This window comes from Sinocyclocheilus grahami, unplaced genomic scaffold (genome assembly GCF_001515645.1).
Source record: "Sinocyclocheilus grahami isolate Dianchi unplaced genomic scaffold, SAMN03320097.WGS_v1.1 scaffold22.1, whole genome shotgun sequence".
NCBI classification, from domain to species: Eukaryota; Metazoa; Chordata; class Actinopteri; order Cypriniformes; family Cyprinidae; genus Sinocyclocheilus; species Sinocyclocheilus grahami.
Genome location: NW_015505201.1, coordinates 1,059,335 through 1,072,084, shown reverse-complemented (window position 1 = coordinate 1,072,084; position 12,750 = coordinate 1,059,335). Strand labels below are relative to the sequence as shown.

General features: G+C 40.6%; 1 protein-coding gene across 1 annotated transcript; it reads right to left on the bottom strand.

Moving 5' to 3' along the window:
• Positions 1–8,733: 8,733 nt before the first annotated feature.
• lrrc4.2 (leucine rich repeat containing 4.2) lies at positions 8,734–11,751 on the bottom strand. Its single transcript, XM_016243177.1, has 2 exons — positions 11,055–11,751; positions 8,734–10,937 (listed from the first exon to the last, which is right to left on the bottom strand). Exon 2 carries the CDS (start codon positions 10,814–10,816, stop codon positions 8,876–8,878), a length of 1,941 nt encoding a protein of 646 aa, XP_016098663.1. The 5' UTR covers positions 10,817–10,937; positions 11,055–11,751; the 3' UTR covers positions 8,734–8,875.
• Between the last annotated feature and the right edge of the window lie 999 nt (positions 11,752–12,750).

Genomic DNA, 12,750 nt, shown 5'->3' with positions numbered 1-12,750 from the left:
GAGCTCGTTGCCGTGGTGAATGTCATTGAGGCCCCTGCTGCTGAAGTTCCCAAAGGGATCAGGGCTAATTGCAAATACAACCTTAGCTCTATCCATAATATTGCTTTCTGCAGTGAAAAAGTTGTCTTGTCGGAATCAGGAGAGAAATATGCACAGATTAAGTACTGTTTATGAGCAAAATCAGTCCAAAACCTTCACCTCAGAGGATCCATTAGTGAGCAAGTGATGTAAGTTCTCCAAATCTTTTCCAACGAAGAAGCAAACTCAAATACAACCTTAGCATGGGACATTGCCTTGAGGAGACATGGAAGTAGCGCTATATGCCTGTTAATGAAGCAACGGAGAACGGCGTCGCTCGGAAACTGCCGCTCGCTTCGAGATTGGATGGCTGCAATTCAGCGGCTTCAATCATTTCGCTGATATATGCAGTATTCACCTAGATGATAATTAGATCTGTTTTAGAGAGGCGGGTAACGAAGTTACTGGAGTGTGAGAGTGCATGTGTGCAAACGAGCGTAATCTGACTTTATGAAACGATAGACAAATAAAAATGATTTATTGAACATTTTAACGAGTAAATAATAAAAATTTACATATTTTGCTGGTTCAGTTTAGACAGCTTAGTCTCCCGTACTGTCTCACACACACAAAACACATTCACTCCCACACAAACATAAAAATCGGCTGCGTCGAGGAAAACAAACACCCGTCTAAGGAGGTCATGTTGATTCAGTCAGTTTTCGAACGTGTCGTGTGCACCGCCGTGCCCTGTGTGGGTGCACTAGTGTCACTCTCCCGGGGCCCCAAATGTGAGGATTAAGCTAAATGAGTTTGTCAGGTTCACTGTTTCAATCCCCTCTACTCAACAAAAGAAAAGGCACTTTTGGGATTTTAATATCCTTTGCTCTGCAATCCTGCTTTCTTGCAGCCAGCAGTTTATGAGGCTTATTCCTTAGATTGTCTGATATCCTACATCTACATATTGGATGGCCTGAGGATAAGTACATTTTCATTTTTGAGTGAAATATTTAGCTCTTTGATTTATTAGCTTTGATATCTTTTTTTTTTTTTTTTTTTTACAATTATTTGATTGAATTTTATTTGATTCTGAATGCCAAGAAGTGGGACATTCTTACAAAAACTGGACCAAAAAATGTTTTTACTTCCAGGATTATAACCAAATGCCACTTGATGAGGTCATTTCATGAAGAAATAAATAAAACAGTAGGTTACGTATAGTGTATATGACACAGTATTCTAGTACTCCATTCTGTAGGCTATGCATTGGAGCATGTGAGCAGCTGCTAAGCAGTGCTTCTGACAGGATAATATTTCAATGTTTTGCCACAGTAAAATGATGCAATGCTTTGATAAAACCTACTTCAGTTTTTCCACTTTTCTGGGATTTAAAGATGATGCTGGTGCTTTTTGTCTGCTTTGATATGTATAATTTATCTAAACTGCTTTGTGATAAGCCCTGAGACGAGATGTGTGTAGTGTACATGAATTAGTTAGACGGGTCCTCAGGAGATCTGACTCAGGATCTCTGCTATGTTGAAAGCGGTAAGAACTGTGACATGTTGGGCAAACACTGAATCTCTGGCCTTGGTGCAGGCGTTGGGTTCTCCCTCATATTTCATGTTTAGCTTCAGATTTTCTCTCTGTCTCTTCCATATCTCTTTGTCTGTCTGCCATATTGAGAAAGATGTAGGATTTATAGCATGTTATGTTCTGAGGTCTGGGAGTTGTGGGCATGTTATCTATATAATGGTGTCAGAAAACTGAAAATTAAGTTGTAGCGAATGTTAAATTGTTCTTTTGAGTCACAAAAAATGGTATGCATTAATGCAAATCAAACTCAATTGCAGAAGTGAAGATTGCCATTGTAATTATGACTTATAATACAGCATGTTTTTTTATGTAAACCTATATCGTATGACTTCTGAAAACTTGAAATAAGTGCTTAAGTCATATGGACTGCTTTTTGGTGCTTTTGCATTCCTTTGATGTTCTAAGAAAAGAGTGAAGGAATAAGGAAAGATGGAAGGCTGCTGCTAGTTGATGAAGTTGATGGATGAGAGCTGATTGGAATCAGGTCTCATAAAAAATTTGAAATTTGCATTAGAATATTAGAATGAGAACCATTGATACAGAAATATACAGTGCATATACAGTTAATTGCAGACCACAGATGTTCTATTATTTAATGAATGTTTCCCACTGATACGTTGAATTCCCCCGATACAATTCTAATAGTTCTCACGTTAATTAATTATTCTGTTGCGTATGTCATTAACGCCCACAGCATTTGAGTGTGGAATCACAGTATCACCTTCTATGGTGTTTATTGAAAGTGTGACACATTTTGTAGGAGTAGCTAGCCTGTACTAAATTTGATTAAATAAATCTGTTTATAGACCACAAATAATTTAATCTCTACCACTATATTTGAAAGCACAGCCAATTACGAATCAAGCACTATTGCACAAATTCATTTTTTGTATTTTGTGATAATAGACACCAAGCTGTTAGTGTCAATAACAACCCACATGCACCGAAACTGACAATATGAGAACCTTTTAAACCAATAAATTACTTAGGCAAGTGTTTAATTTCTTATTTTATATTAGAGTTGTTAGTTGATTTGTCTTAATGAAAGCACAATTTGTAAAGCTTTTAGAGCAACCAGGATGATTATATGCTTTATTGGAAAGCATTATTATTTTGAGGTATACTTGTCTTAACAAAATAAAGCTTAGAAATGGCTTTTGTGGCTTCCAGAAAATGACTAAATAAAACAACTTTGTAGATCAAGATGTTGAGAAAAGAACTTTTGTTATGCATCTCTTCTCCCAGAAAATAATATATATATAAAATTTGAAGTAAAAGAATAACTGCAACATTCAAGTGTAAGTAAATTAAAATGACATGAAATTTAGAGAAATTCTTATAACTAATTTCAATATTTTTAAATATGAATGATCCGATAGATAGATACTGTATGTTTCTGCTATATACATCATATATCTTTTAATGAAAAAAATAAATAATTACTTATAATAAATTATGTAGCTACATATGTAATAATAACAAAGATTAATATTAAACCTATAAAGCTTGAGATTTAAGATTCCTCACATTTGCCCCCACACTTTATCCATTTTTGGAGGACTCTCCCTTCAGGAATGCTTTTCCATTGCTTATATCTTGAATGACAGCAGGTTAGAGCAGGTCAAATGAAACTCCTAACACATTATAGGCTACAACTAGTCTATGTCTGAAGTGTCACGTGGGCTTGATGTGTATATAGGAGCAATATGAATCCTCAGCAGCAAACGGTCGAGTAACCAATGTATTACTTTCACATGATTGTTATTAAACACATGTAGTCACTTTGGATCAAACATAAAACCCACATGCACACTTGTCATCCAGCAGACTGCTGTGAATTGTGCAAGTTGATATGTGGAGTTTGAGCAGAGGAGACACCAACCTTGAAGGTGGCACTCCTTCATCCATGAATGCTTCATTCATAACTCCTCAAATGTATCACAACTGGAAACCTTGAGAGGACCTCGAAAAATCCCTCTCTTTTCATCTATATTTCATAAAGCCTTGTCAGATGTAATTATGGTATGTTGGTATGTTCTTGTGAAAAATTTGGGGAATTTATTGGTGTGGTTTTCCTTCGTGGATGTTTATCCTCCACTGGTTTGCATTTCGTCAGGGTCTGACGGCACTTGTGCTTGTTTTTGTCCTAAAAGCTTCATAAGCAACGGGAGGATTGGACTTTAAGTAAACAAGCAAACAAGTTCAGTATTTCCAGGCAAGATAATCATGTAGGAGGCTGCAGAGGCTGGTACCCCTGAATAAACACTCCTCATCCCTTCTCAGTTTGAGTCATGCCGCCAATGCAACACCCACACGTGCACACTCGCGTTCTTTCTGACGGGCGTCGAATCTCATACCTTGATCTTAGGTGGCTGGTTCTGTAAAATCTTGTGAAGTGACGATGCTGTTAAAAACATCTAGCGGATACAACCAAATCGCGCTAAATTAAACAGGTTTCATTCTCTCCAAAATGGAATCGGACAGGCTTTTAATTTGTCGGTCTGTTGGGGAGCATCGCCACATCCATCCATTACAGCTCTGCCTGTCCTCAAACAGAAATCGATAGGAGGAAATTCTAGCTGTCAGCTTGTCTTTAAAAATGTAGGAAGGCAGCTCATTCCAGTTATCACTTCAGAATGAAAGCAGAACAATGTTGTTACATCCCTCAACAGAAAAAAAAACTGTGTTACAGATATATGATTAAACTCTCTGTGGGCATCTGTCTGCTGTCTGGATGTTCCTGGGGTACAGAGATACAGGCCCTGCATTTTCTTTATCTGATGGGTCGATGGTGATATTTCCCATGCAACATTCTCTGTGCCTTAGCCTTTTGTTTTCATGCACGGGGGTCAAGCAAAATATGTGAAAACAAATTCTAAATAATTAGTTGCCATTTAGTTCAAAGCAATTTACAAGACCACATTGTTTATCTGGAATCTAGTTGATGAGTTGCTTGATCCCAGATAACCAGAGTGCTACCAGTTTACTCTACATCCTACACCCTATCTGTGTTTATTTTGTTCGGATGTTGGGCTTAATAAAACCTCTCTTTCTAAGAATGCCAAGAAGGGAGCAGGTTTTTGTTTGAGAACGACACAATAACTTGTAGTACAAGCCCAATTAGAGCATGCTTGACTGATCGCATAGACTGTGTAAATGAAAAATCTGATTCTATGCGTAATGCATTTGGATAGGATAAAGCATAAATAATTTGATGTACTATATGAATATTAATGTAGATGAATAAACAATTACCTTTTACAACGTTCTTTTATGATACCTTACCTAATGCATTACCTAATAACAAATTGAACTTTATTGTAAAATGTTACAATTATTTTTTGAGGTTTTTTAAATGAATATTATTATAGATGAGCAATCAACATTTTCAGTGTTTATTAATGATACCTAATGCAATAATTGCCTAATACCAAATTGAACTTTATTGTAAAATGTTACCATTATTATTCTTTTTTATTTTTTTTAGGTTAAACTGTTTTTTAAATGAATATTAATGTATATGAACAATCAACTTTTACAGTGTTTATTAGTGATAACTAATGCATTAATTACCTAATAACAAACTGAACTTTATTCTAAAATGTTGTAATTTTTTTTACACGTAAAAATGTTTTACATTAATATATTAATGTAAAAGAACAATCAACATTTACAGTGTTTATTAATGATCCCCTAATGCATTACCTAATAACAAATTAAACCTTAAACTAAAGTGTCATCATATTTCTTTTTACATGTTAAAATGTTACTATTATTTTTTTTCTTGTTTTTTTTTTTTTTAGGTTAAACTGTTTTTTAAATGAATATTAATGTAGATGAACAATCAGCTTTTACTGTGTTTATTAATGATCCACAAATGTATTACGCAATAACAAATTGAATCTTATTCTAAAGTGTCTTGCTGTTTCATCAAACAGAATCACTTTTAAAATTGATTGTCCGGTTTAATGCATTTAATAGTGCTGAGACTCACTCAGAGTAATACAAGTTATGAGTTTGGCCTTGTCTATTGCAATAGCACTTTTTTTATAGTTTTTAAAAAAGCAATTTGACAGTTGTCAAAAATGTTTTCCCCCACCTCAGGATTTTTACTTTTAGAAATCTCGCCACTACTATCCAATCAAACTTGCAATTGATTCAAACTATAGTTGGAGCAAAGCACTCTGGCATATTCTTCACCCCTTTTTCTTCTGCTGCCAAACCATGAGAGCTAATCTTTATAACCTAGTAACGCCAAACCAGCACGCCACTCACCCGTGGCCAAGATGACCGTCAGAGCCCAGAACCATTGAAAGAAAAGCCCAGCCCAGCACAGACACTTCATTAACTGATAAGCATCTGGTGAGCTCTCTTCTCTAAGGTCCGTCTCCCTCCTCATCTCTATCTATCAGTCTACAGAAAGCTAACGTATCAGTCAGCAGAAGGAGGAGGGTGAGGGGAAAATGCGATCCTCAAATCTGTCAGGATAATTGTGCGACTGATAAGTCTCCCATGGAGAAACCATCAAAAATGAGCCTTCCTCCATAGTGGGTCTCACACTGTGCTAGTGTTGATGTAGGAAGTCAATAATGTCAATTAACGTAATAAAAAAGACGAGGGAAAAAAGAAAGAAAGTGATAAGCCTAATGGCGAAAGGCTGTTGTTGCTCGGATGCTCGACATGCTATTTCCATTAATGATCAGATACTGCATTGTTTTGAAGTCTAGACCTGAACTGAGAAATTGTGGTTTTACGTTAGTTGGAATGATTTGGAAAAGACAGGAAACTGCTATATAGCTTCAACATCAACAGCTTTGTAAGGCTCATTTGCCTCTTGAAATGGAATTCAGTTGAACTTGATCCTGGCATCATCATGAAAAAAAGAAAGAAGGATCTGCCATTTTGGCCATATAACCAAGCCATAAAAAGCCATGTCACATCAACCAAGTCAGAACGAGTCCTACAGGCATTAAAGATTAAATTTACAAGCCTCATCATCCACAGATACAACACCACAGTGTGCTATAAAGCTTCTTTCCTCTGAATAATGTAAAAACATAAGGACATGTAATGGTCTAAGGGTGTTTTTGTGTGTGTATCATTGCAGCGCTTTGGTGGTGGGTGTTTTCTCTGGCCTGGCTCTGTTCTCCGAGGGCAGTAAATTGCCGTGTGTGAGGGAGGTAAAGGAAGGGTTACTGCAACCACAGATCTGCAGATGCCCTTGCCCCTGATTACAGCCTGCCCCTACTCTTTCCCCCTTGCTAAAAAATGTACAGCATAATGGCACATTAGTGTCCATTGAAGCCTAAAAATTCTCCTACTTTGCATGACACCAAGAGAAATGTTGCAATATATTAATTATCTGTTGCAATATATTCGACACATGCTGAGTCTATGATGAATGTTGTGGTAAAAAAAATAATCTCTTTAACATTTCAGTCCAACCTCTTGCCAGAATAAAGCAGCTGACATTAAGGAAAATAATAGTGAAAATGTTTTTTTGTTGTTGTTTTTTTTAGGAATTAAACCATTTTTTTTTTTTTGTACATTTATTTTGAATTATGCAAGCCCTTAGGAAAGTTGAATGATCCGTCAGAAAACAACCTAAATCCTAACCCTTAAATGCCTCTCTTCCAACTCTCTCTCTCAGACTCTAATTTGGTGGATGTTGCAGGTTAAGCAGATCAATAAAGGATTGTATTAAATGCTGCACTCAACCCTCTTAACATGCTTCAACTGAAGCACACTGATTCCTGAGATTTGAACGAGGCACGTCGTAACTTTACTATAAATGAGCATAGGTCATGTTTCAAATAACATTCCATCAGTAAGCACTGCATCAGGAAACAAGGCTGATGAGTTTGTGTGTGCATCTATCTATGTGTGTGTGTGCGTGCACAAGCCCATCACATATCTATTCAGAATTAGGATGTCACCACTTTACTGTAGCCAGAAATTTGACCATGTGACAATTCATTGCAATGTAATTCACTGTATCCAATTTTCAGAGACAGAAAAGCAAAGTATTGGCTGCTTTCTATAACCTCTTATGTGGTTATCAGAATTGCATAATTAAGTAAATGCCCTGCAGTTGAAAAAAAGACAAAAGGAAGGAGTTTAGTTTAGAGAAATACAAACCAAATGTTTTCTTTTTTATTGTTGTAACCTCTGTAGACTCCTCATAAAAATAGTGCTCAAAATAAGGACAAAGAAAATTGCTGTTGGAACGATCTCAATAAAGGAAAGTTCATAATTCACACATTCATTTGAATCCCTTTCTCAATAAAGAAAATGTGAAACCATGTTAATGTGAACCTGCAGCAAACCATCCAGTCACTGCAACCATCTCGTAAGTCTCGCAAACTAACATCCAGGTGAGCCCTTGCGCTTCTAATCTGAGGCAACCATTGTAATGCGTTTACTAAATTAGCCCTAAAAGCCACTAAAATCATAATTAACGCAGTACAGGCTCTGAAAGAAACAGGAAAAAGCAATCGAAATCCAACTCATGAAACTGGATGGAAAAACCACAGGATAGTCAATCCCATTTGTCAAAAAACCAAGAGGAACATCAGAGTAATAGTCAGAAGATTAAACTCAAAAAGCAAGCAGGATGTCTGTTCTGGAAACGTACTGTTAAATGCTTGTTGCAAAACTATGGCGCAGCCCAAAAAACCATTTGGCTGAGAGCTGCAGAACAGCAGACTCTGTAATCCAGCTGCTCCATTCTCTCTTGGTGTCCATCCTGTGTTTTGCAATATTTTGTCTCTTATCTCTTAAGCCAGTCTCATTTATTGCAAGTATAACATTTGGCACAATACAAATTCTTGGTGCTTTTAGAAGATAAGCCTTTAAATATCAATCAGTGGACAGTTACTTAGAAAGTTCTTTGTATAAATAGGACTTTACTGCATCATATACAGCATGGTCTAAAAATCACAGGTTGCCCCTTTTCAAACAAATCTGTCTTCGTTTGCAATGTCGTATCAGCATCGTCACATTTTCCCATCTTAAATAGGAGTTACAAGTTAGAAAATAGTTTAAATTCATTTTCACTTTTATATAATTTGTTTCTTGTATCATCCCATAGTGGATTAATTTATATATTTATATTAATATATTTATGTATAAGCATGTACAAGAAAACCAGTCTCATTTTTGCACTGGGTACAAGAGTAATTGCTGTCTTTTCTGTTGTGCATTCTATTGCATGTTTTCATGATGAACCGAATAAAAGACAGAGCAGGAGAAGGCGGTAGGAATGTTATATCTGTGTTTCCTGTACCTTCTCTTTTGTGTGAGTTTTGATCAGGTGGGGTTCAGGGATGGTGCTGATGGTTGTGGGGCGGGGACGGAGCAGGGAGTTACTGATGTTGTTCTCTAGCCATGGAGCAGAGTGTGCTGGTCTGTAGGAGCTGAAGCTGGGTTTGTAGGTGCTGTTGTGATCTCTCAGGCTTGGTAACATCATTCCACTTTCACCTGGTATCCCTGTCCCAGCATGGGTGGTAGGAACATTCTCATCCATCTGAATGGCCTCTATAGTCCTAGCAGCTGCCACCGTGCTCCTTTGCTGGTGCCGTTTACGCAGCTTGTAGAAAGCTATGAGCATAATGGCAGCAAGCAGGGTGACTGCCACAAAGCAGCCAATGATGATCTTGGTTGTCTTCATGACCTCATCAAGACTGGCAGGTGGGCTTGTCGTTCCGCGTACAGTTGGCACCGAGACCTGTCGAGGCGTTTGAAGTAAAACGGTCGGCGTAGAGATAAAAACAGGCTGAAAGACGGAGGGGGAGGCGGTTACCGTCTTTGGCTTGATCACTTCCTGTGAGGTGGGCTCCACTTCCTCCACTGTCACCGTGGTGAAGTAACTCAGGTTAGAAGTGTTGAGCTCAGCTGCAGTCACATTCAGGTAGGCTGAAGCATTGGAGTTGCCAGCCATGTTGGTGACCATGCAGGTGTACACACCTGTATCTGCTGGCAGCACGTTGGAGAAGTTTAGCGTCCCGTCGTTGAGCACTGATATCCGTGGGTGATTAGAGCCATGGGTCAAAACTGTTCCATTTGGCAGGAGCCACCTAACTGATGACATGGGGGCTGTGCGACATTTCAGCTCAGCTACACGTTCAGCTGAGATGTTAAAATCCCTTGGGGCATCCAGGATGAAAGGTGCTGAGCACTGGAATGTGCTCTGGTCCACCTCTACCAGGTAGCGGCCACGCAGGTAAGCAGGGGTGTGGCAGCGTCCACAGCAGGTGGAATTAGTGGGAATGTACTCCCTCAGCCACCAGGCCAGCCACACGACATCACAGTCACACCGCCAGGGGTTGTGGTGCAAATGGAGTTCCACCAGGTAACTCAAGGGCGCGAAAAGGTCATGGGGCAAAGAGCTAAGGTTATTATGAGCCAGGTTGAGCTCAACCAAGGCTGTGACATCATCAAACGCATTTCTCTCTATGGTGGTGATCCGAGAGTTCATAATCCACAGCTTTTTCAGGGATTTCAAACCCCTGAAGGACCCAGGTTTTATCTCTGGGAAGTAGTTCTCAGACATCTCTAGCTCCTCCAGCCCTACCAAAGGGGTCAGGACTGGCATCTCTCGCAGGTTACACATTCCAAGGTTTAAGTATTTCAAGTTGTATAATCCCTCAAAAGCTCCCTCAGAAATATACTCCAGCTTCTTTGACTCTCCCAGATCCAGACGCATTAGAGAGGGAACACGGTTGAATGCGTAGGAAGGTATGCTTTCGATAGGGTTGTTCCTGAGCCATAATTCCCGCAGTTTAGACAAGTACTCAAAAGCGCCACTTGGGATCACTGTCAATCGGTTGTCGAATAGCTCCAGTGTGTTGAGGCTGTTGAGGCCGCTGAAGGCCCCCACTTCGATCTGCCGAATAGAGTTCCTACCCAGTTGTAGCACCTCCAGGTGATGGAGGTGTTGAAAGGTGCCAGCTTCAATTGTCTCTATGCTGTTCTCCATCAGGTTTAAATGCCGTGTGGTGGCAGGAATGCCTGGGGGCACACGAACCAGGCTGCGCCTTGTGCACACCACCTTAACGAACTGGTTACCACAGGAGCAAACACCAGGGCAGGTCAGTGGTCCGGAGGGGGCGGCGCGCACACTCCACGATCGCACCATGAGGTAGACTGCACAGAGCAGGGCTGCGTTCCAGGCACGGTGCACAGTTACCTGCCACAAGAGACTCATGATGTGCCGCGTTCATAATTCAACATCGCGTGGGGATTCGGCTGGGGTACGGAGAACAGTGGCCCTACCCTGGTTTGAGCAAGACTCTGCATCTGTTTGCCATCGACAGTGCAGGATGGTGCTGCGTTAAACACAGAGAGGGAAAGAGAGGGAGAGATGGGGGGGCAGAGAAAATGATGAGTGGAGAAGGGAAAAAGCTGACCTACAGAATAAATATGTTGAAAAAGAAGGCACCTACCTCATTAGCTCAGAGTTGTCCTTAGAATAATCCTTTATTTTGAAGCAAAACCCCAGCACTGTTCACGCATGTTTCCCACTAAGATCACTGCACAGCATTTTCAGCTATTTCGCTTATAAAAGTAAAGTGGATTGTGAACTGATTTGACAAAATGGCCCCTATTAATTCCAGAGAGAAGTGACATTCAGAGAAACTGGTTCAAGAGGTAAGGCCCAGTCAGCTAAGCAGGTGCACGGATCCAGTCAGCTTGGAAAAGATCTCCTCTCAGCTCCCCCATTGATTGTCCTTGGAAGGCGAAGCTGAATACCACTGAACAATTTTCACAAGACTCCATTGCCGAAGTACATGCACATTGAGCCAAGAAAAATATAAAAAGAGAAAAAGGAGAAAACAGAAGAGGGAAAAAATCCCAAAGTCTTCTCAGAATCGTCTTTCCCCTTTGCAGTAGACTAAGCTGTTTTTTTTTTTAGTTTGCCATCGTCCACCCCCCACAACACTTGTTCAGCTGATTAGCAGTGCGTTGATGAATCCAAAAAGGCTAACAGACGTACACTGCGGTCATTCCGTCTTGTTTTTTTTTACTCACTCCTCTCTCCTGTCTGTCGCTGTAGCAGCTGCGGACTGCCGCGTGCACAGTTAGCAATAATCCATCAATTTCTCCAGAGGGGGGGCTCGGGGGTGGTGTTGCGGGAGCAGAAGGGGGGAGGGGGGAAGGAGGACGGGGGGAGCAGCAGCAACAGCAGCGCAGCAGTGGTGAAGCTATCTCCCTATCCGCCGATCGTTTGCTCCTCGTGCTCTCTCTCTCACTTTTTCTCTGTCTGGCTTCCTCTCTCTCCTCCTTCTCAGTGTCAGGAAAAAAAAAGGATTGATGCCGCCGTGTGACGTGTGGCTAATTTCAGAGAGATGCCATGCAGAGGATTCCGTAGTTTGCCCTCCCTCCCCCCGTTGTGGATCCTGCGGTATTCCTTTATTTTCCCTTGTCTTGAGGTAGTAAGTTGTGGCAGTTCGCCTGCTCTGGCTGTGAGGCTGCGGGTTGGCAGCGGCTCTGCAGTGGGAGGTGGGCAGCAGAAAAGCACGCGAGGGAGAAAGAGAGACGCGGACACACGCGGCAGAGAAGACCGTCAACGGCGACAGTGGCAAAAGCAGCGGTCCTCACATCCAGCGCTCACCCTCCTCTCTGTATTTCTCTCTGTGTGACTGGGTTGCAGGCGGCAGAGTCTTTCTCCTCCTTTTGTCCTTCACTGGAAACGTGAATGTACTGCTGACGCATCCCGCTCAGAGCAGTGCATTGGTTTGATGCAGTGTTCTTGTGTATTAACACATTCTCCCCCTCCTCGCCGAGTGTACTGCCTCTCTCTCTCAGACGCTCACACACCAAAACACTCTCCAAGTCTTCCTGATTCACTTTTCACAGTTTTTTCCTTCTCATTCTTTGACTCTTTTTGTCTCCACTTATATCCTTTCTTTCTATCCTCATTATTGTGTTTCTCCTTCACCTCTTTCCAAACTTTCCTCTCACCATCTTTGTGTGAATGCTGACTCCGCTTGCATTGGCTGGCCAGTCTTAAGGGACACCAGAAAAGCATAGACTAGTGAGAAAGAAGCAGAAAAAACTTAATGAGAAGAGTGTGGTTTGGTGAGACAATGAAGCAGCTTAAGTGGGTAAGGTAAGGACAGAAATAAGGTAAATGAATGT

Bases quoted from the DNA above. Each gene is read 5' to 3' on its own strand.
- lrrc4.2 (XM_016243177.1), bottom strand. From the start codon at position 10,816: ATGAGTCTCTTGTGGCAGGTAACTGTGCACCGTGCCTGGAACGCAGCC.